The 24381-nt window shown below is 41.4% G+C and overlaps 1 protein-coding gene across 7 annotated transcripts in view; it reads left to right on the top strand.

Moving 5' to 3' along the window:
• The window catches only part of SLC4A4 (solute carrier family 4 member 4), a 307397-nt gene that overhangs the window by 7170 nt on the left and 275846 nt on the right, over positions 1–24381 (top strand). For 6 of the 7 annotated variants that reach the window (XM_007110878.4, XM_028491893.1, XM_028491894.1 and 3 more), the window contains exon 3: positions 16603–16782. In XM_007110878.4, coding sequence (XP_007110940.2) covers positions 16603–16782 — 180 coding nt within the window. Of the gene's footprint in view, positions 1–10243; positions 10323–16602; positions 16783–24381 lie in introns of those variants that run through there. The other variant, XM_028491896.2, reaches the window with a different exon arrangement.

The raw sequence follows: 24381 nt of genomic DNA on the forward strand, positions 1-24381 counted from the left end.
CCGCGGCATGTGGGATCTTCCCGGACCGGGGCACGAACCCGTGTCTCCTGCATCGGCAGGCGGATTCTCAACCACTGCACCACCAGGGAAGCCATGTCTCATATTTTTAATTGCATAGAGTGTACTTGAAGGAAAGCAGACTGTTATTTTTGTTACGAAGTAGCTGAGTTTCTGGTACATTTACGGCGGAAGTAAGTGCTCCAGGTTTAAGAATCAGAAATTCAAAGGGCAAGGAGCTGAGGGGCTTCCTTCCTTAAGCATGTGTGTGGTGAAGAAGAAGGAGCTGGAACACCTAACATTTCTGTTATCAAATGTGTTTCCTTTTATCCAAGTATTTATTTCTCTTGCTTCTTGGATAAACATGGTTGAACTATATTGCAGCACACTTGGCAAAAGTGAACTTAAGATAAAACTTTGTTTCTTAAAGTAATTTGCACAAATAAGATGCACTCCCATTAAATGATTATTAGGGTGACTTCCAGTAACTCTAGTTACTCTGAAATGTTTATGCTTTTAAAATTCTTCTTAAGGTCGCTCAGTTTGGGGTGACTGGATTCAGCTCAGCCTGAAGGCAAGAAGAGTCAGATGCTCTCTGGTAGTTCTTTCTAACGCTGTAGCTCCGAGCAGGGGAGACAGGCTGAGATTTCCAACCCTACCCTCAGTTCACCTGGTTCAACTTTACTCTCAGTGGGTGGCGTGACACTTAATCCACATTCTAAAAACTCAATAGAAAACCATCAGCTGCAAAACTCACTAAGAATAGAGTGAGTCAGAAGAGGAGTCATCTTCTGTTTAAATAATGAGTTTATCTATGTGAGATATATATTTAAAGACCTAAAGCTAGTTTTCCCATAATTTACCTCATGTGCATTTGTGTTAATGGTTTAAAAAGATACTCTTGAGAAAGGAAACCAAGTGTCGAATTTAATCTTTAAAATAAAGAGAGGCTTGTATGTCTCTTCTTTCAGTGGTTACCTTCTACTGTGTTTTGTGAAGCTGACATTTTTGGCATAGAGTGGTTACTGTGGATAAACTCATTTAAAGTTTGTAACATTTCAGATATCATATTTGTTTCTGTACAAAAAGGCTCCCGCCCAGACATTTCCACAGAATTGGTCTATAGATGACAAATTGACATTACCAGAGTGACCCAGAAATGCCCACTATGAGGAACAAGACTGATTTTTCATTTCAAACACACTTAATGGAAATTGGCAAACTTTGTTGGGTGAACCGGGGTTGAGATAGGAAGAAAGACCCCAGGTAGCTTTTTCTAGAGGAAGAAATTCTATGGATATTTTATCCGTTAAAAAGTCAGCCAGGATTTTGGATCTGTATGATATAAACAGATTACTTAATATTCTCATATTTCGCAATAGGGGAAAAAGAGCAAACTCCACCTTATCCTTGAGATAAGGCCTTGGCTCTGCAAGGCTAGGTAACTCCCCAGCAAGCCTTGGCAACTCTGACTTCATGAGGAGGGGCCTTTTCTTAACATCAAGCCTACCCAGCAACTCAGGAAGCATGAAGTACAGCAAGACAATATTGGCTGAAATGGGTCTGCATTTCTGAAGTTTGATCGGTGCTCTAAATGCTGTTATGATATATTGTGGTGGTTTTCCTCTTCCATTGAAAACCAAGTCCAAAAGGAAGTGTGCTCCCATCTGTCCAAATGGAAGAATAATTCTACAAATTCTCATGTCTACTGATGGATATTAAGAGAGAGAGTATGGTTGAAAATGCATGGAATTTACAGGAAGGTTATTTTTAGGGAAATAAAAGTAAAAATTTGGACAGGGTCTGGAACAAAGTAGACATTCACTAAATATTTTGTTAAAAGAAAGAATGAATAAATGAATGTGTAAATAAACTAAATGAAGCATATATAGAATTACTTTATATAGTCCTCTAAAATCTTTGTTTAAATTTTTTTAGTTAGAAATTTGGTTCTCTTCTCTTAGTCAAATGAGATGATATAGTCTCTAATGATCCTATGTTTGCTATTAATCCCATTTGATTTTGCAAAGATCATTGATATATTTATGTCATTTATATTGATAAGAAAAAGAAGCCCCTAAAACACCTCCACCTTATTCTTCTTCCTTCCTCTGCTCTGTATTTTGAGGAGAGAGACTAAAATGATGGAATGGTGGCTTTTGTATTTTTGGAGGTCAGGATCTCAACATTTTGCAGACATGAAATCATAATGACTTAAACCTATTTTTCACTAGAGGATATTGTGATGATGTATTTATGTGTATTGGAGGAGGTAGTATTCTAAAGAAAAAGTGGGGCCTGGTGGACATTTGTTAATAATTACAATGGTCAAAAACGTAATTGCCGAGGAGTGAATGAAAACCTATCGGCTGGGAAGGGAGGGGCTGAGTCCAAGCTGGCGCTATTCTGAGCGCAGGATGTAAGTGTCCGGTTGCATTTTGCTGACCTCCTCTCTCCTGTTCACTCTAATTGCTCCGAAACAGTGTGTACAGAGGAAATACTTGGGCAAATATTGCTGAAGGAAAAGCCTTCTTGAAAGAAACAATGTATCCACACGTTGGAGAGCTTGAAGGAAATGCGCTGAGGTGTTTAAGGGTTGATGCTTGGGTTCCCAGAGCAGGTTGAGCCCACGCAGACCTTTCCCAGTATCCTGCTGCTTTCTCCTTGTGGCCCCAGCTGAAAGCCCTGCCAGAGGGCCTAAAGCAGGCAATACTTAGCTCTCTGACACCTCCTGCTGTGTTAGTGACGTTAAATATTTGTATATAGATTTCTTGGATGATAATTCCATGGGTTTTTGAAACTGGAGTCAGACATCCCTTCCCAGAGTTTTCCAATTGTAGAGAATTCCCTGGTAGTGTAGTACGGGCTAAAGCCCTCTGGAAGCCACTTTCTGTCCTAGGTGACTACATTCTTTTATGGCAAGAGGCATACAAAATTGAACTTGGTACTTGAGTTGTGTTTTACAAGGATTCAGAAATTCTGAGATAATACACTTGGAGCACATTTTGTCTATAATTGAGTTTCTTTTTCAAAGCTTTGTATCTGCTCATATTTTTGAGACGTATTTCATATTTTTGGGAGTCTCTGTCATTTGTGTTATTCATGTGTTATTAAAGCAGTGGCTAAGCATTGTTTTGGGAATAAAAGTTTAAAACTTGCTGTATTGCTGAAGCATTGCATAAATGAAGGACAAAACTTAGAGTTTGGATTTCGAATTTCTCAGTTCTGTAAAATGAGAATAATAGAACATGCCATTCACCATAGAACTGTTTAAATAATTACCAGAAATAATGTTGCTGCTGTACCTGGCATTAGGCATAGGAGTGCTTTATACTATACCACTGTCTGTCCTTTTGCTTTCTGACTGATACAGTCTCACCAATAATTTTTTTTTGTTTTTTTTTGGCGCACTGTGGCCTGTGGGATCTTAGTTCCCTGACCAGGGATTGAACCTGGGCCCACAGCAGTGAAAGCACAGAGTCCTAACCACTGGACCACCAGGGAATTCCCCTCACCAATAATTTTCCATGATTATCATTCCAAAAAATTCGAACTGACCGAAATGTTTGTTATTTGCTTAATTCATCTTAGCAAGGCACCTATCCCTTGCCTTCCTAATAACCACGCTTACCTACTGCTTCTTGTATTGGAAAAGGAAAGCTAGAAAGGTCAAGAGAAGTTTCCTGAGGCCTGCTGTTTATTTCTCTTTGGACTCATTCTGATTCCCTTTAAGCTCTGGGCGTGAGATGTGATTTCCATGGTTAGACTGCTCCGATAGACATTACCCCTAGTTTGTGAAACTGTCTCATTTTCCAAGAAGAGACACACTAACTATAATTGCATACAGGGTAAATTACAAGTGCATGCCCATTGTCTAATAAAGCCTGCAAAGTTACTTTTTCTGGAAAACAGATTTAAGTGCATGATATTTTCCTACCAATGAGGAGGATTCAAGGGTCTGTTATATATGTAATATGTATAAATATATATATATATATATATTTTTTTTTTCTTTTTTTCCCTTCCCTGCTCTGCAGCATAGACTAGGGTAATTCTGTCCCCTACTGGCTGTTATGTCATTTAGGTGCCAATTCAATGAGATTATTCAAGAGTATAGAAATAATACTAAGTATTCAAACCTGAGCTAAGTATTTCTCCATTTTTATCATTACAAGATTCAGAGTCACTGGGGGAATTGAATATTGGGACTGATGAGGGAGAGTAGAGTAAGAATGGAATAAAACTGAATAAAGCTCAGTTGAGGCTCTCCCGTTGCTCCGGTGAGATGTGGTTTTGTTTTGTTTTGTTTTTTTTACTTTTTTGGCTGATAGCATTTCGGGGACTGAGGTGAGAGCCTGCCATGGCAGGAGTTCACAGGAGGTTCCAAATATTGTACCTCTGAAGCTGCTGATTGCCAGGCGGGATGAAGGTTAAGGGAGGGGAGGTGGTGAGTGACATCCATTGAATCAGCAGTAGAGGCGACTTAAATAACTCCCTTTCCTGAATAGCTGCAAAAGCTTTTAAATCTGGTTAATTGTTTTTACCTTTCTACAGAGTTAGAATTACAAGGCAGCTCTCCTAAGTGCTATATCCAACATGTTCACCTTTCTTGATACTGTGTTGACTTTGGAAGGAGAACAGACTTTACTTAAACCTCTCGGGTCATGATTTTACCAACTCTTTTCATGGTGGGATACTCAATAACTTTTACAAGGCCAAAACTTCTGGAAATAAAAATGAGTGTTTGAATTGTAGTAAAATTGGCCAACATATCAGCTTTAGAGGGCCAGAATCTCACATTTATGGATTAATTAAATCACCACCCTCCTCTCCAGGTGATTATTAAATTTTCAACACGATTCTATCCCTGTTGAAAAATAAAGACAATGTCTTGGATGTTAAATGAAAGCTCACAGTCAAATCCAATGGATATAGGTATTTGGCAAATTCAGTCGGTATCTGGGTTGAGACACTTTTATTCAGTCTGCTGTGGGTTAAACAACATGGTGGGGAACCAGGAGTCTCAGGACCTATTTCTGTTTTTGGCTCTGCCCCGCCTTACTGGGTAACATGAGGCCAATCATGTTTGTGTGGTTATGTTTCCTTTGTACAGAGTGCAGTTAATAACCTATCTTCTTATCAACCTGCTAGAGATGCTCTAAGGATTCTTGGATAACACCAGAAAAATACTTTGATATTTGCAGTAAGCCATTGACGAATTACTTAATTTCTGAATCTCAGTTTTTCATACAAAGAAACAGCATTGGTGCTTCCTTATCTCCTAGTTTTGCTAGGGATATAAGTAAACTAATTTGAAATCCCCAGAATGAACCCTGTAAATTTAAGATGTTCTCTTCCTTGGTTATATTCCTTGCAGGTGATTTATCTTTGTGCTTAACACTTTCTCATCAGTGCTTGCTGTGACTGCAGAATGCTTTCAGACTAAAGCTAGTACTGATATCTGGTGATCAACAAATTAGTTGATAAATATCTATGTTAACTCTTCTTATTAACTCTGATGGACAGTGCTTTTATTAACTTTTTCTTTAAGCTTATCAAAATGGTAACCAATTGGTAGCAGATATATAAGCTCTAATATGTTGCTTTTTTAGGCTCATATGTATCATTGAAAGTGATAATATATTCCAATTAGGGACATAATTAATGTGTGGTCAAATAAACCAGTCATTAATTAAGGACACAAGGTTGTTTGATGTGATAATTTAGAGAGTGTATCATGTAGGTGGGTGAGTTTACATGGGAAACCAAGGTATGTATCTCCCATAGAGTGACATAAAGTTGAGACCTAAAGGGTGAAGAGGGTTAGCTAGGTCAGGAATGAGGGACTCCTCCCAGGCAGGGTGTGTGAAGGCCCAGTGGTGAGAAAGAGGTAGGCCTGTTTGAGAAGTCAAAATAAAGCCCATGTGGCTAGACTACATGAATAGGGAGAGAGTGGCCTGAAGTGGATGGAACCCAGATAATTCATGGCCTATTATACTATGCTGAAGATTTAGGATTTTATTGAGGGTGCACTGGGGAGCCACTGCAGAGGGTTGTAAGCAGGGAAGTGACAAGACAAAATTTGCATTTTAAAAAAGATCTCTTTGGCTCATGGGTGGAGAGAGCATCCCAGCAGGGCAAAGATAAAAGTGGAGACACTGTTGCTAAGATTCAGCTGAGAGAGACGATTTGGGGTTAGAGTAGAGGGACGAAAAGATGGGTTGAATTGCCAGGACTTGCTGATGGACAGATGGGTGGGTGGGGGTGATTGCTTCTGGATTTGTGCTATGAGCAATTTGGGAGACTTATGTGCCATTTGTATGATGGGGAACACTGGAGGAATGGTAGTGGAGGATGGTAGGCATTCAGCTTTTTGAGTCTGAGGCCCCTGTGAGACATCCAAGTAGAACTCTAAAGCAGGCACTGGCTACACAACTGGAGCTAAAAAGAAAGGGCAGGGATGGAGATGTAAGTTTTGGAATCCCAGGGAGATAGCTAGCATTTCAAGCCATAGGAATGGATGACATTACCAAGGGGAGAGAATAGAGTGAGAAGAGGACTGGGCTGGGCTCTGCTCTGCCAACCTTTGGAGACTGAGAAGAAGCGATCATAGAGGCTGGAGGGTAACCAAGAAAAGGGTGTGTCTGAGGCCAAGAGAAGAGCATTTTCAGCAAGGAGCCAGTGACCGACAGTGCCGAGTGCTGCCTGGAGTCCCGTAGATGAGGAGCGAAAAGTAACCAGTGGCTTTGGCAGAAAAAAGTGCTTGGTGGCTTTTGGTAGCAATCTGGGTGGCATGCTTAGGAAAGAGTCAAATCGGAGTAGACTGAAGAGTGCCCAAAGAGAAAGCTATCATCATAAGAAGTGGCGAAGGGACGGACCTGGAGAAATAGTAGGAAACTTTTGGCCTTTCCCCTATGTGCTCCATTACGCTTAACCAATTAGAATACTTAGGATTCTTATAGAATTTTTAGAGCTAGAAAGGATTTTAGAGAAAATGTAGCTCAATGTTCTCACCTTACACATGGAGAGATGAGCCTTGGAGAAGGTAAAGTAATCTGCTTGCAGTCACGCTGATAGTAATTGGGGATAACTAGGACAAGGAGGCAAGCTTCTTGACTTTCCCAGGGCAGTGCTCATTCCAGAAAAGTGTGCTTGAAGTCTGGTTCCTCTGGAGCGGGAAAGGAATTCAGAAAAGGAGATGGATGAGAGCTTAAAGAAGCGCCTGGAAGAATAGGGGGTAGAAAGAACTAACTGGAGAAGAATAAAAGGTGTTGGGGGGCTTCCCTGGTGGCGCAGTGGTTGAGAGTCCGCCTGCCGATGCAGGGGACATGGGTTCGTGCCCCGGTCTGGGAAGATCCCACGTGCCGCGGAGCGGCTGGGCCCGTGAGCCATGGCCGCTGAGCCTGCGCGTCCGGAGCCTGTACTCCGCAACGGGAGAGGCCACAGCAGTGAGAGGCCCGCGTACCTCAAAAAAAAAAAAAAGGTGTTGGGAGAGCTTATGAAAAGGTGAGAGAGAAAGAAGACAGAAGCCTGGCTGGCCTCATTGTTTGCATGACCACAGATGCTCCTGGGAGGACAGATGTCAGAGCCAGGACGTCTTCATGTTCTGGGGCCGTTTATGGTACTAAGGGTTGTGGATTTAAACGTGTCATTCTCTGGTTATAAGACAGAAACAATTTCAAGAATTCCTGAGCCCTTTTTGTCTTCTAGGTAGTTGCTAACTTGAAAGGCCTAATCGATTACCTTTTCCCCCCTTGGCTGTATTTTGCAGACAATGGAAAATGGGGCATAGGGTGGGGGACTGATACCATGGTAGTAGGAAAGTAGGAAAGGAAACCTTATATAACCAGGAGCACCAAGAGTCCCGGCCTCTATGTCATTAATTATTTGGCTTTAGTTGGTTCATTGGTATATGAAGAGGTTTAATCAGGTGATCTTTAAGGTCATTTCAACTCTAAAAGTATGATCATGAGCTGTGGTGTCAGTGGACGTTGTCCTCTTTTCTGGGTGCACGTGGAAAACCATAGTCATGAAGATTCTGGGATTGGGCTTAACTAGGCTAGTTTAAGTCTCTCGAAGCACTTTCCCTAGTTCTTGGTTATTGTTTTAGCACCATGGCATAATCCACATCTCATTTACCTATATACAGGTACGTGAGAGGAAGGAATTATGTGAACTAATATTAGTGATACCTGATTAGCCGTGAGTGCATTGACTCTGTGGTGGATTATCTGTCTATAGCGACTAAAGACCACTCTTCCTATTGCCCAGCCAGGGCTTAGGCCAGTGCTAAAAGGGAAGCCAGAATAGAGTCGAAATGAACAATGTGGTTAGAATGAGAGTGTGAATGTGCGCATTTATGTGTCTGTCTAAGCTGCCTCTCTGGCTGCAGTTGCAAATCCGGTTATCAGTGACCATTGGATTAGCCATTGTTTTCTCTCTTCCAGTCCCACTTGCCATTCAGTTGTGCAAATGGTGACCACAAGAGAGATAATGGAAACTGTCAGTTCTCTGTGTTTGGCTCACAGGTGGATTTTGTCTGACTGCATGTATACTGCACATTAAAATGCTCCAGCTCTTTCGGGGTTCTGGGATGTCAGGATGAGTCAAGGGTTCATCTCTTCCTATTGGGTGGCTCCTCTTGGCTCTTAGCACTGCCCTGCCTGGCTCTGGCCTTCCCAGGCCTTTGGCGCCACTCTCCTCTGTGCTGCCAAGTAAAAGGACAACAGACCTGAGCCCTGGGGGGTTGGCACTCACAGCATGAAACTCTGGGGGAGACCCTCCCAGAGCAGGGTGGAGATGGCACGGCATTTGTTCCTGGGCCGGGTGAGGGAAGATTGAGGTTATGGAAGGTATTGCCTCTGCTGCAGAGTTAAGCTCTGCATAATGACTAAAAAACAGCTGAGGGACTAGTTAGACTTGATCTAAAGTTGGCTATTTTGTCCTGCTCAGAGTGAGTGTTCTGGAGTGCCTTAGCTGGAGAACAGAGGGTGTTCACAAGTTATTATCTGGGCTCAAGGCGGGTGGGAAGGAGGAGAAATAGTACTTTGTTTCTTCCCCTTTGGAAATCGGAGGGAGATATAAGAATGACACTTACCTTTGTGCACCACACACATTGGAAAAGACACTTTATTGACACTATTGGCTTCGGATTGTCCATAAAAATGCCTAACTATCTCTATACATAGAGATTATATATATATAATAGAACATAATATAATATATATATATAAATCTCAATATAAATGTATAGCTGTAGGTATAAATATGGGTATTTTATATCTACAGATATGAATGTAAAAGAGGTTTTGCTAGAGCAAAGTTAAAATTACTTTGGAGAAGCAGCTTTTTAGAGATTGTGAAGCACTTCAGGAGCTGCAGTTTATAAATGATAAGGTGATTTTTAGTCCTGTTTATTCATCAAGGTAGGTTCCTGTAGCGCCTTCAGGTCGTTGTTCTGGCCTAGATATCTTCAGATAATGAATGATCACTGAGTATAATAAGGTTGCATTTCTTTAAAAAAAATACTCACTAATTCAGACTTCACACAGTGCTGGTTAGTTTAGCTTCTGTTATCAGCTATTAGTAATGGAAGCTGTAATGGAAACTTCACTTCAGTGTGTGGTCATAGGGTCCTCACCTTTACCTAAAGACTGTGATTAGGACTGTTTTGCTAAAAATGAGCATTTATAAGGCAGGTGCAGAAGTTTCCTGAGCCTTAGCTTGTCCTTTAGGATGAGAATTTAGCTAAGTCACCATAAGCTCATCTCCTGTTTGAGACCTTTTCCTTGTGCTGTTTGTTCTTGCCTAGAGATTGTTATCATCATCATGATTATCAGCATCAAATATTGAAAGTACTGTGCTCAGTAAACACCAGGTAACAAGCTAAGATTTCTTATCAGTCTTGCTTGGGGGAACCCCAAGTTGCCTTAAGGATTTCTGGGAGGCTTTCAGTGAACAAAATTCCCATGCAGTTCAGTGGGAAGAAAAGTATTTCCCTGTTTTTCACTACTTTTACTATTTATTTACTTGCATGCCTGCTCCTAAGTGTAATTGGTAGCATTAATAATAAAATAGATTACTAATCAGAATTCAAAATGGTCTATAAATAAATTACATGTGTAGCATGCAATTACCTATTAATAAACACATGCATTATTATTTTTTTTCTATGTGAAAAGTTGCCCCTATCCAAAATACAGAAATAAAAATCATCCGTTGTCCTGAGTAGTGGTGTCAGTTTGAAGTGTGGACCCTCATGCAAACATCTAACCAAGGGCTGACTTACCCTCTGTTAACTGCAAAATTACATCATGCCTTTCAAAGTGAGTTTTCTTTTCATGAACTGGTATTTATGCTCAAGTAAATTAGCAGTGTTGCTTTGATTATTTCTTTTTCTTTTTTTTTTTTTTTTTTTTTGTGGTATGCGGGCCTCCCTCTGTTGTGGCCTCTCCCGTTGCGGAGCACAGGCTCTGGACGCGCAGGCCCAGGGGCCATGGCTCACGGGCCCAGCCGCTCCGCGGCATGTGGGATTTTCCCGGACCGGGGCACGAACCCGTGTCCCCTGCATCGGCAGGCGGATTCTCAACCACTGCACCACCAGGGAAGCCCAATTATTTCTTAATAGAACTGGTTATGGACACTCTTATGGATTTGTGACTAACACACTAGCAAGTTATTTATTAAAGTATTTAGGATTAGACATACTGATCTATTTCTTATTATATAAAGTGCCAAACACACAACGTCTGTGGCATCTGGACTTGATACTGCGATTCTGTTTAAGGTTTCTTATGAAGGTACTTCTAAAAAACCTTCACGATTCATTTTGGTCCAAGAAGTAAAGTCTTCACGACATCTTTTTAATAATCTATCGCTCATCCAGGGTCTTTGCCTCCTCTTCCAACAGTGTTCTTTTCATAAGTAAAAAGAAATAATACATATCTCTTAAATTTGCCTCCCTCCCCTATATCCCCCTTGGCAATAGCTATGACATGTTTTAGGCGTCTTGGCATAAGACCAGGTTACTTTATTTTTTAAAATTATTATTATTTTTTCTTCTTTCTTCTCTCTTTTTTTTTAACATCTTTATTGGAGTATAATTGCTTTACAGTGGTGTGTTAGTTTCTGCTTTGCAACAAAGTGAGTCAGTTATACATATACATATGTTCCCATATCTCTTCCCTCTTGCGTCTCCCTCCCTCCCACCCTCCCTATCCCACCCCGTGTCCTCAAGTCTGTTCTCTAGTAGGTCTGCGTCTTTATTTCATGACCATTTTTTTTTTTTTAGATTCCATATATATGTGTTAGCATACGGTATTTGTTTTTCTTTTTTACTTCACTCTGTATGACAGATTCTAGGTCCATCCACCTCACTACAAATAACTCAATTTCGTTTCTTTTTATAAGACCAGGTTACTTTAGATAAGCCAAAGAAGGCAGTATTTAATTTATATTTGGGGAATATTGCTGATTAGTTCTGAAAGAATGATGTAAAGTGCCAAATGTTGTGGAATCTTTGCTCCGAACTGGAGAGAACAGAAATTCCATTGATTATAGAAAGAGCAGCAATGTGGATAAAAATCAAATTGGGAACATCCCTCAGTATTAGAGAAGTTCTGTAGGAGGCTGGGGGTTGGCTGTGAGGGAAGGTAGATTTCTGGGCAGAGATTTAGGCCTATAGATTTAGCTGTAGCTAAAGGATCACCAAAGGACACGTAGAATCTCTGCCTAGAAATCTACCTTCCCTCACAGCCACCCCCAGCCATCCCCAGCTTCTACCCCCAGTACTGACATCTCAGGTCTTAAAACATATTTACATACTGCTTTATTCCAAAAAGGTTTAATGTGAAGGGAAAATAACGGGTAAAAAGTTGGAATAGCAAGGTTCATGTTTAAAATTCACGTCACGAAACTCTGTCTACCTACTACCGGTTGGCCCGAGATTTGTCTCTTCTATTTCTAGCAGTCAACATGAGGAAGGAAACACAGTCAATTATAAGGTAGTGTAAATATAGTGTACATTACAAAAAAAATAACCCTAAAAACAAACAAAGCACCACCAAAGCAGCAATGAAGCACTCACTAATTCTTGATGTTGAGACCTGAGAGATATTTCTCCTGTGGGATTTTATGGGTTAGCTGGTGACAATATCCTTGACTTCCCTGAACCTTGGTTTCTTTGCCTGTACAATGGGGATAATGACAGTATTTAATTCGTGCAGTTGTGAGGATTGCATGAGGTAATAGATGTAGGAGACCTAGCCAGAACCTGGCATATTTGTAAGAATTCCATAAATGGCTGCTATCATCTGTATGTATATAAACACAGCACCATGTTTCCTAAAGGAGCTAATGATCTATCCTGCGTAGAGAGGCATATGTTGTTAACCACTCAGTCCACTGCAGAAATTTTAGTTTGGCTCATTTGATGGGTTTAATTCTACAAAGTCCTAAATCATCCTTGGTAGGGAAGTGGGTATCTGTGAAAGCCTCTTTAACATGAATGGCTACAGAGTTACTAGTTGTAAAAGTTCTCTGGTGGCTTGAAATCATGATAGCAGCTCTCAGTGCTGTTAGTTCAGAAATATTTTAGGAATTGGGAGAAGTGGACATGATAGCATGGCAGGACTTCTGCTTTCACCTGAGGTGGAGCACGTGAGGATGGAAGAAACAGGGGTCACCTAGTGATGATTTCTGGCTGTCAGAGATAACCAGGCAAGCCATGTTTTCTTCCCAGTAGTACTGGCTGTGGATGGATTGTGAGATATTCCCAAGACATTTAGAGTTTGTTGGGAACTTGTACCATCTGTCAGAGAAAGGCATGCGGGGTATTTATTTGAACACATGTTACTGAGGCCACTGCCAAATCAAGGACTGAATGCCCTTTGACTCACACCTAAGTGAACACTGTCAAATGTAGATTCCAGTAGTTTTACTTTACAAAATTTTGAGTGGCAAGAATGTAACCTTTATTTTAATAACATTTAAAGCAATCACCATTTCCTTTTGAATTCTACCTATTAAAAAATTTTTTTTGCTCCTTTTTACATTATCTTTGGAAGAAGTTTTTACTGACATTTCTAGCAGAGGATTTTTTTTCTTTTGCGCCTAAAATTCACTCATAAGTTAAGCAGGTAACTGTCCCTGATTCTCTGAGCATCTTACTGTTTTGTAGACTCTTGCTGAATTAGAAATCTTGTCTATCAAGTTTCTCCTTTGCATTTTACATGTAAAATAATACTACACCTTCCACCGCTTGGTGTCATTTTGGGAGTTGTAAGTTTAAAAATAGCCATCAATCTTCATGGCCTATCTCTGAGACAGGTAAAGATATTTTAATGAAAATAAATATTGAGATCACCTATGATATTCTTATCAACAATAGCATTTTTTAAAAAATCAGTAATGCTGCTTCTATTGACCCTAAAGACAGGTATTTTGTGGAGGTGGTAAGAATGCTTTCATTCCAGCTTATTTTATTTCTGGTATTTTTGGTACTTAGCACATACAGCTTATGAACGATTTAGTCATCATTTTGAGAAAGCATGCCTTTCCCCCAGTCACCAAAGTGAGGCTGCTTTCCTCTCTTCTGGTGGGCAAAGAAGCTGAAATGAAAAGAGGTTGAGAAAAAAATTGATGAAACACAAACACTGTCTCTGAGGTCCTAAAGGCTTGTTTAACCTCAGGACCCTGTTCCTTTTCCTTTATCTGAACAAAGACAGAAAAGGAAAATTTAGTTACCAGTAATGTACGAGAGGAAAAGGAAGACGCTTTGCATTTTGAATTGCTCAGCTCAGTGCCCTGGTTTCCTCTGGCAGCTCTTGGAAGGCGAGAGCTTCCTCACTCAAGGCGTATTCTGTTTTACTGCGCTGTAAGGATCCCCCCCAAAATTCATAGCCATGTGGATACCAGAGAATTGTAGCTTCCCAGAGGCCGTCACTGAGAGTATAAAAAAGTGCCTAAGAGTGGTAGTAAGGGATGGGAGTGGGGACAGAGAGTGACTGCAGATGAGCATGAGGGGTCTTTTTGGATTGGTCGACAGGTTCTGAAATTGGATTATGGTGATGCTTGCCCAATGCTGTAAATATACTAAAAATCATTGAATATGTACCCTTAAAATGAGTGAATGTTATGGTATGTGAAGAATTATACCTTAATAAAGCTGATCAAAATGTCTGAAATAGGGGCTGTCTTAAAAGGAACGATAGTCACAGTTGGTACCTGGGCTTCATGGTGCAGCATCGTGTCTGAAACTTCCCCACCTGTGGGAAAGTAGGCAGGGTTGGGGGAGCATCTGAGGGAGGAGCGGGAGGAGATGGGGATAAGCTGAGTCTTATTCCTAAGGCAGGGAGGAGGCCTGTGATCATGATGTGAGTACAGTGGCGCCATTTTTATGGTGATGACAACTCCAGTTAGGTTCCTGAAGGTAAGGTACCTTTCTCTCCTGGGCTTTGAAAGCTCACCTTCTGAATCGTCCCAACTCTTTAGTTGGGTTGACAACAACAACACTTTATAGCCAGAAATCTTAGCTTAAAATCTTATCAGCCCATGTAAACTGTCTTTTAAATGATTTATCAAATATACTATGCAGATTTGTGTAAATATATTAAAAAAATCTTTCTATGTAACATCAATTTGACTCATGTAGCTTAACCACTACATTTTTTTTTGGCTTGGTTACCATTTTTTAATAAGAAAATATGTTTTTGATCATCTTTATTGGAGTATAAATGCTTTACAATGGTGTGTTAGTTTCTGCTGTAAAACAAAATAAGAAAATGTTTAATGTGACAGGTGAAAAAATTTTTTTTCAACCTCTTAGTTTTTTTCATGATGTTTTCCTATTTCTTGAACGAAGGCAATCAAGCTTTCAGAGTTTGATTTACTGAAGAAATTGGTTGGCTTTGCTTACATATATTGTGTGACTTGAGATAAAGCTGCAGGACTCCCTCAGTAACTGGAGGGCAGGAAACAATTGACACTGTTTCTTAATTCACATTGTTTCTGAGACATTTCCTACTTCTTAGTATAATATAGCTTTCCCATGAGAACAATTTGCTTGTAAATGGTTAGACATGATAAATTTCTCATTGGCACACATTCTGTGAGGAGAATTTCACTGTGCATTTTAGTGGTTGAGTTGGCGTGTGTGTCTGTGTGTTTGTGTGCATGTCTGTGTGTGTGCTGGGGGCTGGTGCTTCATGTTTTATGTAGATGCCTCCAACTTCATTCCAAGTATGAGATATTTTCTTTTGAATGCTTACCCAATTAACCTAGGGTTCTGCATTCCTTGGTTGGAACCTCTTTCTTGATATAATTGTTTTAATCCTTCCAGTTTAAGGGAACAACCCTGTGAATTATGGTGTTTTTAGATATGCCTGATGAGTTACCGTGGAAAGGAATTCACAGCATTTACATCAGACATTTGCATGTATGTGTATTGCATGTGGGTGTGTGATATTGTGTGCAGCACTGTAAAGTGGTCATCAAGGAATAATGCCAGAATGCGAAAGGAAATCCGTAGATTATCTCATCTTTTTTGCAATTCCTATTTGCAATTCAAAAAAAAAAGAGCGAAGTTTTCACATTACTTCCGAAATGGTGGTTCCCGCATTCAGAAGTTAGACTGTATATAAAGTGAAAGTAAAAGTTTTCCAATTAAAAAAAAATGTAGAACTTTGAGTTCTTTTTTTTTTCTGTCTTAATCAGATTTTGTAAAAATAATACCACTTGTCAGTTTTGCAGCTCCTTCCATCTAGAGAACTAAAAGCATTTCACAATCTTTTTTCCTCATGCCCTTCTCTTCAAGGCAATCTTTACTGGGCTGGGTTTATTTTTATCACTGCAACAACCAGTTTTTAGAAACTTTTGCAAACGAAAAAAGAAAAATGAGAATGGCACTGTAGCTGACATTCATTTTAGCTGTTTCCTAGTGTGAACATTTGAGTATTTCTAAAATTTTCTCTCCAAGTATGTCTTATTTTTTCTTAGTTTGTCCCAGTTCTAAGTCTCTATTCTGCTGATTGGGTAAAAAAAGTTTTAGTGTAAAACCTTATACCCTGCAGAATGACCTCTTGACCTTTGAGTTAGATCTCCCCCCTACCCGCCCCCCCGCGCTACAGTTCCAAGAGCTCCTTTTTCATCACTCTGTTCAGTATAATCACAGATTCCAGGAAGGTTTGCACTGGAAGGTCCTCTAGGGATTACCCACTTTAAGCCTCTCACTATATAAATGATGAGATTGAGGCCTGGAATGGCTAAGGGACAGGCTCAAGGTCAAATAGCTCATTGATGGCAGAGGTATGACCAGAATCAAGGATTCCTGATTCCTGGTTCGGTATTCTTTGCCTTTCCTAAACAAAGAGTCTCTCTGGATATAATTAGAGTACACCCTCACTGAATCCTAGTGCCATCCAACAGGTTGAGTTACAGTCTAGCGCAATGAAAATTGGGAGGAGATTTTATTTTTCCAGTTTATTCGTCAGATATGGAATGGTAGTGTTGAATTCGTAGACATTTTTTTCTGACCTGTGGGTCTTGTGCAATTTCTGTGCAGCAGAGACTGTGATTTGAAATGACTGGTGATTTGTGTACCTTCCTCAGGCCACCACACCATCTACATCGGGGTCCATGTGCCAAAGAGCTACAGGAGAAGGAGACGCCACAAGAGAAAGGCAGGGCACAGAGAAAAGAAGGAAAAGGAGAGAATCTCTGAGAACTACTCTGACAAGTCCGATGTGGAGAACGCGGATGAGTCCAGTAGCAGCATCCTAAAGCCTCTCAGTGAGTACTTCCTGGGTGTGGGTGCCTCTCTCTGCTTCACTCCCGCAGCCTGGGGAAAGACATGTGTCAAGATCTTGTGGCAAACAGGGAGGGACGCAGCGATACTGGAGTGGTCGCCTCTAAAGCATAATGTCTCTGGAGAGGCTTTTCTTGTCCCAGCAGGTTGGTCTAGGAGGAGATCTGGTAAAATTCTGAGCTGGTCAGAAAAGATGTGACAGAGTTTAGGCGTGGTTGTGTGTTCTGACTAGTGAAGGAGGACAGAATGTTATAGATGGTATTTAACTGCAGTTATCAACAGTAACTGGGAGATTTTTCAAGAAATTTTTGGATTGTTCCTGCTTAGAAATAGGTTCTATTAAGATAGTAGGTCAAGATGAGAAATTATATATATATATATATATAGGACATTTATAGGAATATAGATGACATTTAGCCAGGTTGATTTAAAAAGTAATAGTCGGAAAGCATCCTGAAAATCAGAGAAGGATGTAGAGTGACACAGCTCTTAAAACGTTGAACCTATTAGATATCATACTTTGGAGAGAGGTGTTATTAGGAACAGAATAGCAGGAGGTCAAAGCACATCCTTGGATTCAAGCGCTAGGGTGGATGTGTGTTTAGGTGTATGTGTCTCTTGCTTTGGTTTCTTTTGATATGGAGAACGTTTGGCTATCTGGGCAGCCTTGTGGCTGAAGGGGGCATGAATATATGCTGTAGAAGGGAGAAGCAGTAGAAACATATGCCAATTTGGGAAGATTCTCCAACAGGAGTTACATAGTGACAGCTTTTCATGTTGGCAGAGCTCAGCACAGTTCTTCCTCTCTTTGCTACACTTGCAGAAGTCTGGAACCTGCAATAAAATGCTTTATTATGGGTGGTGGAGATAAAGATCCAGGTCAGTCTTTGCAGGTACTGAGAGGCCAAATTAGAATTAACAGCTCAGGTGTGTTGAAAAGTGAATTTACAGAGTTAAATTAAAGAGGGTGTGAAGTGTAGTGATGTGAATCTGTGAATTTTTTTTATGGTCTCTCTCCTGGAGCTGAACAGGTGGCTTAGCAGCTAGAGAGGTACTTATGCTGAGAGGAGCCATCAGGTGGACCACCAAATTGAAGAGGAAAGTTTTGAGGACAGTTTGGAGATGTTCCACTAAATTAAAATTTTAAAGTGTTGGAATAAAATGTAAGACTTAGATGGGACCAGAGGGCAGGAGGCAAGAGTTATGTGCTTTTCACTGGAATGTTGGGGGAGAGCCTTTCTGAAAGGAACTGTTCATATGTTGACTAAAGAAATGGGGTCTGTTTCAAGCAAACTCCTTGAAATGCAGACAAAAAAGTTCACAGTTAATAGTCTGGAGGAACAAAAGATAACATCCCTTTCCAAATAAATTACTACTGCTTATGTCCATTTGCCATCTGTTTTGGCAAGGCCTAAGCCAGAATCAGAGGTGCGTCTCCACTGTGTGTGTGTGTGTGTGTGATCTGTCTCTCTGTCTCCCTCTCTCTCTCATGATCTCTCATTCTGCAATTTAAGAACAAGAGTGCATCATCACTATAAATACTAAAAAGGAAAGAGATGCTCACCTACACAAATGGGTCAGGGGATTTTGAGATGATAATTATGTAATAACTTTTTAGGAAGGGCAATGGAAACAATGCCAGTAATACTCAAGTAGGTAATAGTGAATAAACAGGTCAGAAAGGTACTGAGACTGAACCTGTGTCTCCCACAGGGGTCCTGTGGCTTTCTGTGGCATTTGGGGACCAGTTTGAGTACAACATGTAAAATAAGAAAGGCAGTTCATTCTTTTTACCCTCAGAGGTCTCCTCCCTGGGGAGTACTGGATTCGGTTGTATACTTGGTTTCTGAAGCGATCCTATGGAGACATCATTGTTAAAGTCAATGATAATAAAGAAATGATTTATAAATTTGTATTTTATAGTTAGTTACTTTCTGCTAGTCACGAAGTTATGCTGTCATATGCCTGTGACATACTTGACATGAGGCATCCAATTTGACATGAAGATCCTCTTAGAAATTACCTATTTTCTCCACTGCTTATCATGGAGACTAACGAGATTGGTCGCTGGTTTATCTGGTGCAATTCTACTTAAGATTGTTGCCCTCAGATATGGAAAGACATTTAAGCCTGTGATTTGGGGGAAGCTACAGGGCTCTGACACCAACATGAAGATAAAATTCTTATGGGAAAACTCACTGAAATATCTGCCATTACTGTCTGTCGGGAACAGCCCCACCCAGTTTATGTTGTTCTTGGATCTAGGGTTTTTGAGTTACTTATGTTTACAGACATACCAGGTCCTCTAGACTAGATTCTTGCAAGGGCCTGGCATCGTAGCAGGTGATGCTTGTAACTTCTGAAGAAGCCCCACGTGGAAATAGAGTAACTTGATGAGAATCATCTCTGATTTTTTTCCTTGCTGTCACCTCCCTATGCAATCCATCAATGACTTCTGTTGGTTCTGCTTCTAAAATATGTCTGAATCTGTCTACTCTTTTCTGATTTGGCTGCCACACTGTGGTCCAGGGAATCCTCAATTCTTGCTTAAGGCAACTGCAGCAGACTCCGCCTTTCAAGTCTCTTCCCACACAGTGGCAGCAGTGATCGTAATGAAGTTTAAATTGGGTCATGCCATTCAATCCATAGAATGAAATCTCGGTTGGGCGTTAGGGCCCACCGTGTCTCACCAGAGTCCTTTGTGTTATTTGTTCCTTGTTCACTTTAATTCAGCCACAGTGATTTTTTTCAGTGGTGCCCAAACCTTTTCTGCCTTAGGACCTTTGCTCATGCAATCCCATCTTTCTGGAATGGTCACTCATTCTGGGCCCGGTTAGCTTTTCTCTCCCTTTATGTTCCAGCTTTAAAGTTTTGTCTCGGGCTTCCCTGGTGGCGCAGTGGTTGAGAGTCCGCCTGCCGATGCAGGGCACACGGGTTCGTGCCCCGGTCCGGGAGGATCCCACGTGCCGCGGAGCGGCTGGGCCCGTGAGCCATGTGCTCCGCAACGGGAGAGGCCACGGCGGGGAGAGGCCCGCGTACCGCAAAAAAAAAAAAAAAAAAAAAAAGTTTTGTCTCTTCAGAGAGGCCTTTCCCTACTGCTCTCTCTGACGTAGGTTCTCCAGTGTTAGTCCCTCTCAGTTCTTATCTCTTTCCTTCATAATACATGTTTCACTTTGTTAGCCTACAGTTTTGTCTTGTGCTGATGGTGCATCGTAAGCTCCCTGAGAGCTAGGTTCAGGTTTGTTTTGTTCACCTATGTTATCTCTGGCACCTAGTACAGTGTCTGGTACATAGTATATATGTGCCTAATAAATGCTTATTGAAGAGCAGTTGATTACTACAGCGGAAGACATTGCTTCTGTTGGTCTGTTTCCCACATTATAGGTGAAGATCCAGTTGATTTTCTTGTTTTGAATCCTCACACATGATCTTTTATATTTCCCTGCTCTGCCTTTTTCTCTTGCCATTTCAGTCTGGTCCTAACTTTTAATTATGCGGCTTTGGGAAGTGCCTCATTATTTAAACTATTGCTAAAGTGGTACTTTGGCCTGGGTACACGACTCCTGAGTGTTGAGTTGCTCGTCACCCACAGGTGATGGAGGGAATTGATCCACAGAACACATGGATTCATCCCGTGCATTTAAAAATGCTTACTGTTCCGGACAAGAACTCTGGCAGCTCAGCTTCAGAAGCCATATTAAGGAGGCACAGAATGAATAGTAAAGGACATTTATAACAAGACGTAAGCCAAATATCCTCCAGTATTTAGCACATCAGGAAGATGACATAATGAACAGGTTCATTTAACTTATAACACAGATGCTTTTTTCTCTTCTCCGTGGCTCTGGTCTCAAGACGGGGCTTCTAAAGAGTGGATGCACGTTTTGAATCTCATGCATCTGGAGCTTTGAGGAGGAGGCGAGCCACCTTCGTTTCCCCTCCGAGCTCAGCGGCAGCTCTGAGTCTCTTCACACGGCTGCTCTTCTCAGTGTGGTGTCCGAGCTGGCGTCTCAGCTTGAGACACAGAGAAGAAAAGCACATGTGAGAAGTGTGGTACACGAGCAATGGGGAGAGAGGCTGGGGGAGACAAGTGAAATGGAAGAGCAGGCAGGAGGAGAGACAAGGGAACGAGGAGGTGGTGTGTGGAGTAGGTGGTGGAGAGAAAAGCTAGATTGTGCTCTTCCTTAAAAATAATCCTTTCGCCTCCCCCACCATGCCCTTTTTTTCCCCCTAAGTTAGCAGCTGCCATCCTCTGAGGGTTGCCCATTCTGGGTGGGAAGGTGGTCCTGGATGAGCTAGGCTCTGCAAACACAGTGCAGCGTCCTTCCATCGATCGTTCTGACCTCTGCGCTTTGCGTTTCGTTAGTGCCCTGGGATGCTTATGGGGGAATCACAGGCTGCTCTGTGACTGCAGAGACTCTGAAGATGTGTAGAATGTTGGGAAACAGAGCTACAAGCAGAACATCCTGTTCAGCATAGTGGTCTGATGTGTAGTATATCTCTTGACAAGCTCGCACATGCATCGGCGCTGGGCGGTGCTAACTGCCTCGCACACATATGTCTTGCCCGTGGTGGAATCTGGTCGCTGGGTATGCGCACGCAGACACTCATTCAGTCTTGTGGTATTCTTTCTTAGCTCTTTGGATGTGTACCAGAACTGATGCATTTATGCTAGTGAACATTGTTCTGTGAGCCTGGAACAATGGATGCCCGTTGGTGATCCAGTTATAGTCAGGAAACTGAAGCAGAGAAATGGGCAGCTGCTTTTGTTCGGTGCTTCCGGGGAAATGAACAGAGTACTTTTTCATAAGAGCCAAGATTATTTGGGGTTTTGTCATTTGACTTCCCCTTTTCCCAGCGCACACCCCCCTCTGTGCCCTCCCCCCACCTGACCTCATTCTTCTGGGTGCATTCCTACTTTTTCTTGATTCTGAAATGTTTTTAGGCAAGACCCTTAATGCTGATATCACAAAGTAAGATTTTAAAAATTTTCTGTGTGCCATTTGTGTATCCCCCAACTGAGGCAGTATGTAGGAGAGAAGGGAGTCTTTGGAATGTATGTGAAAGGAGGTAGATTCTGTCCCTGTTAGGAAACAAAACACAAAAGAAATATACCATCTTTTTCATCCTCTTCTCTATCTTTCATCTTATGTACGTAGGAGGAAGTACTTTATCTTTAGGTCTGAAACAAAGGCTTTTGGTATTAAAAAGTAATTGAAAACTTAAAGTTTGCCTTTTCAGAGGGGCCACTTGTGATGGAATTTTACTGGAAAGGTAGTGTATCGTATCAGTTAGGAGCACATATTCAAGCCACACGGAGTTCGGATCCCAGCTTATACCAGCAGCGTGGCCTTGGCAAGATACTTAAGCTCTCTGTGCGCCTGTTTCCTCTCCTGTAAAAAGGGAGTAATGACAGAGGTGACTTCGTAGTGTTCTGAGTATTAAATGGGAAGTGTATCTGGTTAGCAATTATTATTTTGGGTTATTCTGAACATTTTCTTCAAGCTCATCTTTTCCCATCCGTTGTACATGGGTAATGCCAAAGCTTCAGACTAAAACTTTGCAGAGATTAATTCCCTGTGAACATTAATCACTGTTCTTTAAGCTCTTCTGGCCTTTTCTACTATAAAATCCCATTAGTTCTTCCTTGGCTTTGGCTGTCAGCTTGGCTCCTGACTCCCAAAGGCATCTTTGGGAGAGCTAAGTCTCTTAACTTGCCAGTGGTACAGCCTGGATGCTGGCTGGCAGGTGAAAGGACCAAGGAAATAAGACTTCCACGGGGCAGAGGTGATAACTATTGTGCTGTGCTTTTGTGTAACATAGGGCCACCAGCAAGTGACTCTGCTTACCAAATGTGTCCTTGACTTCAGTCAACAGTTGGAATTCCCACTTCTGGGCCCCAGCAAGCAAATGGGCTGTTCCTTCTTTCCTGAGAAGATCTCTTTCTGGCTCTTTCTTTGTGTTTCTCACTGAAATTAATCTGGTTAAGAAGGGCAGTTGAGTGGGACGCCTCAGCAGCTCAAAGGCAGTGCTGTGCAGAGAGGAAAAATGTTTGGCATACTTGTGTTTTTGGTGGCACAAGGCTGGCTCAACAATGTTGTGTTTTGTGTGGTACAAATAATTGCTGTTTATTCCTCTGTGATGCCGACGAGTACAGGAGCACTGTGTCATAGCACTTCTGCCTCCTCTAGCTGGTTAACTATATAAACCTCTCAGGGAGCCTTGCATTTTGGAAACGCAGTTCTCTTGAAATCACCTTGAAGTGGCCTCCAAGTGGCAGCCCTTTACACTATGGAAGGGTGTCATTTCTCGCTGCCTCTGCCTATTCTATTACAATAGTTATTTCATTTTATCATGCCGTGCGATGTTATGAATAGTGCGTTTACGTGTGTCATGGGAGAGTTGATGTTGCTGCTATTTATAGTGACTCATGAGTTCAAGAGGCCTCAGAGGGTTCCACTGTGCTCCAGGTGCTGGGGTACTCAGGGCTAAAAAGAGACTGTGACTTGGGGTGGAAAATGGGGGAAAACTAGAGCTGTCTATGGAGTTTAAGATGTGAAGTATACTCCAGAGAAGCAAAGGGGGTGTAAATGATTATCTGTCACAGGTATTCCTTCCTCAGCAGAAGGCAGGACACATGCTGTGGTTTGGGTTCAAGGATAAGATTGGAAGCTTGGGGGTGTGAGTGTATTTGTGAGTATGTATGTGAGAATGTGTGTGATTGGAATGCACTGAAAAAAATGAAAGGTACTGGTAGGGATCTTCTTGAAATGGTATTCTGTTCAGGAAATTTCTCATATCAGAAAAAAAAAAAGGATTCTTAAAGGACTATATGGGTTCTTAATACCAGGGATTTAGATTCAGGGCTTTATGGGTTTGAACTGTTATGCAGAAGTTGGGATGGGGGGCCATGGGGGACCATGGGTACACTCTATAAATAAATTCTCTGGAATTCTTCCATGACCACAATCTGGAAGCAGGAATGTTGGGTTCTTTTAATAACTTTCCCATGGATGGGGGGAGTGTTACTTGACTTTTCATCACATTTCTATAGAGGTGTTGTGAGCACGGAGTCCCCATCATCCTCTTACCTGTATAATCAAAATCTCAGTTATCCTTGATTCTTCCATAATCTTTTTCTCCTATAATCAGCCACTCACTGAGTCCTATTGGTTTTTCCTTCTAAGTATCTCTTGTGTCTGCCCTTTCCTTTGAATTCCTAAGGCATTATCTTCTTATTTGGATTTTCTGCCTTTAGGGTCTAACTTGAAATAGAAGGGAGTTATTTCATTTTTTTTTAATTAAAAATTTTTTTTTTATTGGGGTATAGCTGTTTTGCAGTGTTGTATTAGTTTCTACTGTACAGTGAAGTGGAGTTCCCTGTGCTATACAGCAGGTTCTTCTTAGTTATCTATTGTATACATATTAGAGTATATATGTCATTCCCAATCTCCCAATTCATACCCCCCTCACTGCCCCACTTTCCCCCCTGGGTATCCATACGTTTGTTCTCTACATCTGTGTCTCTGTTTCTGCCTTGCAAACCGGTTCATCTGTACCATTTTTCTAGATTCCACATATAT

Source organism: Physeter macrocephalus, chromosome 7 (assembly GCF_002837175.3).
Source record: "Physeter macrocephalus isolate SW-GA chromosome 7, ASM283717v5, whole genome shotgun sequence".
Classification (NCBI taxonomy): domain Eukaryota; kingdom Metazoa; phylum Chordata; class Mammalia; order Artiodactyla; family Physeteridae; genus Physeter; species Physeter macrocephalus.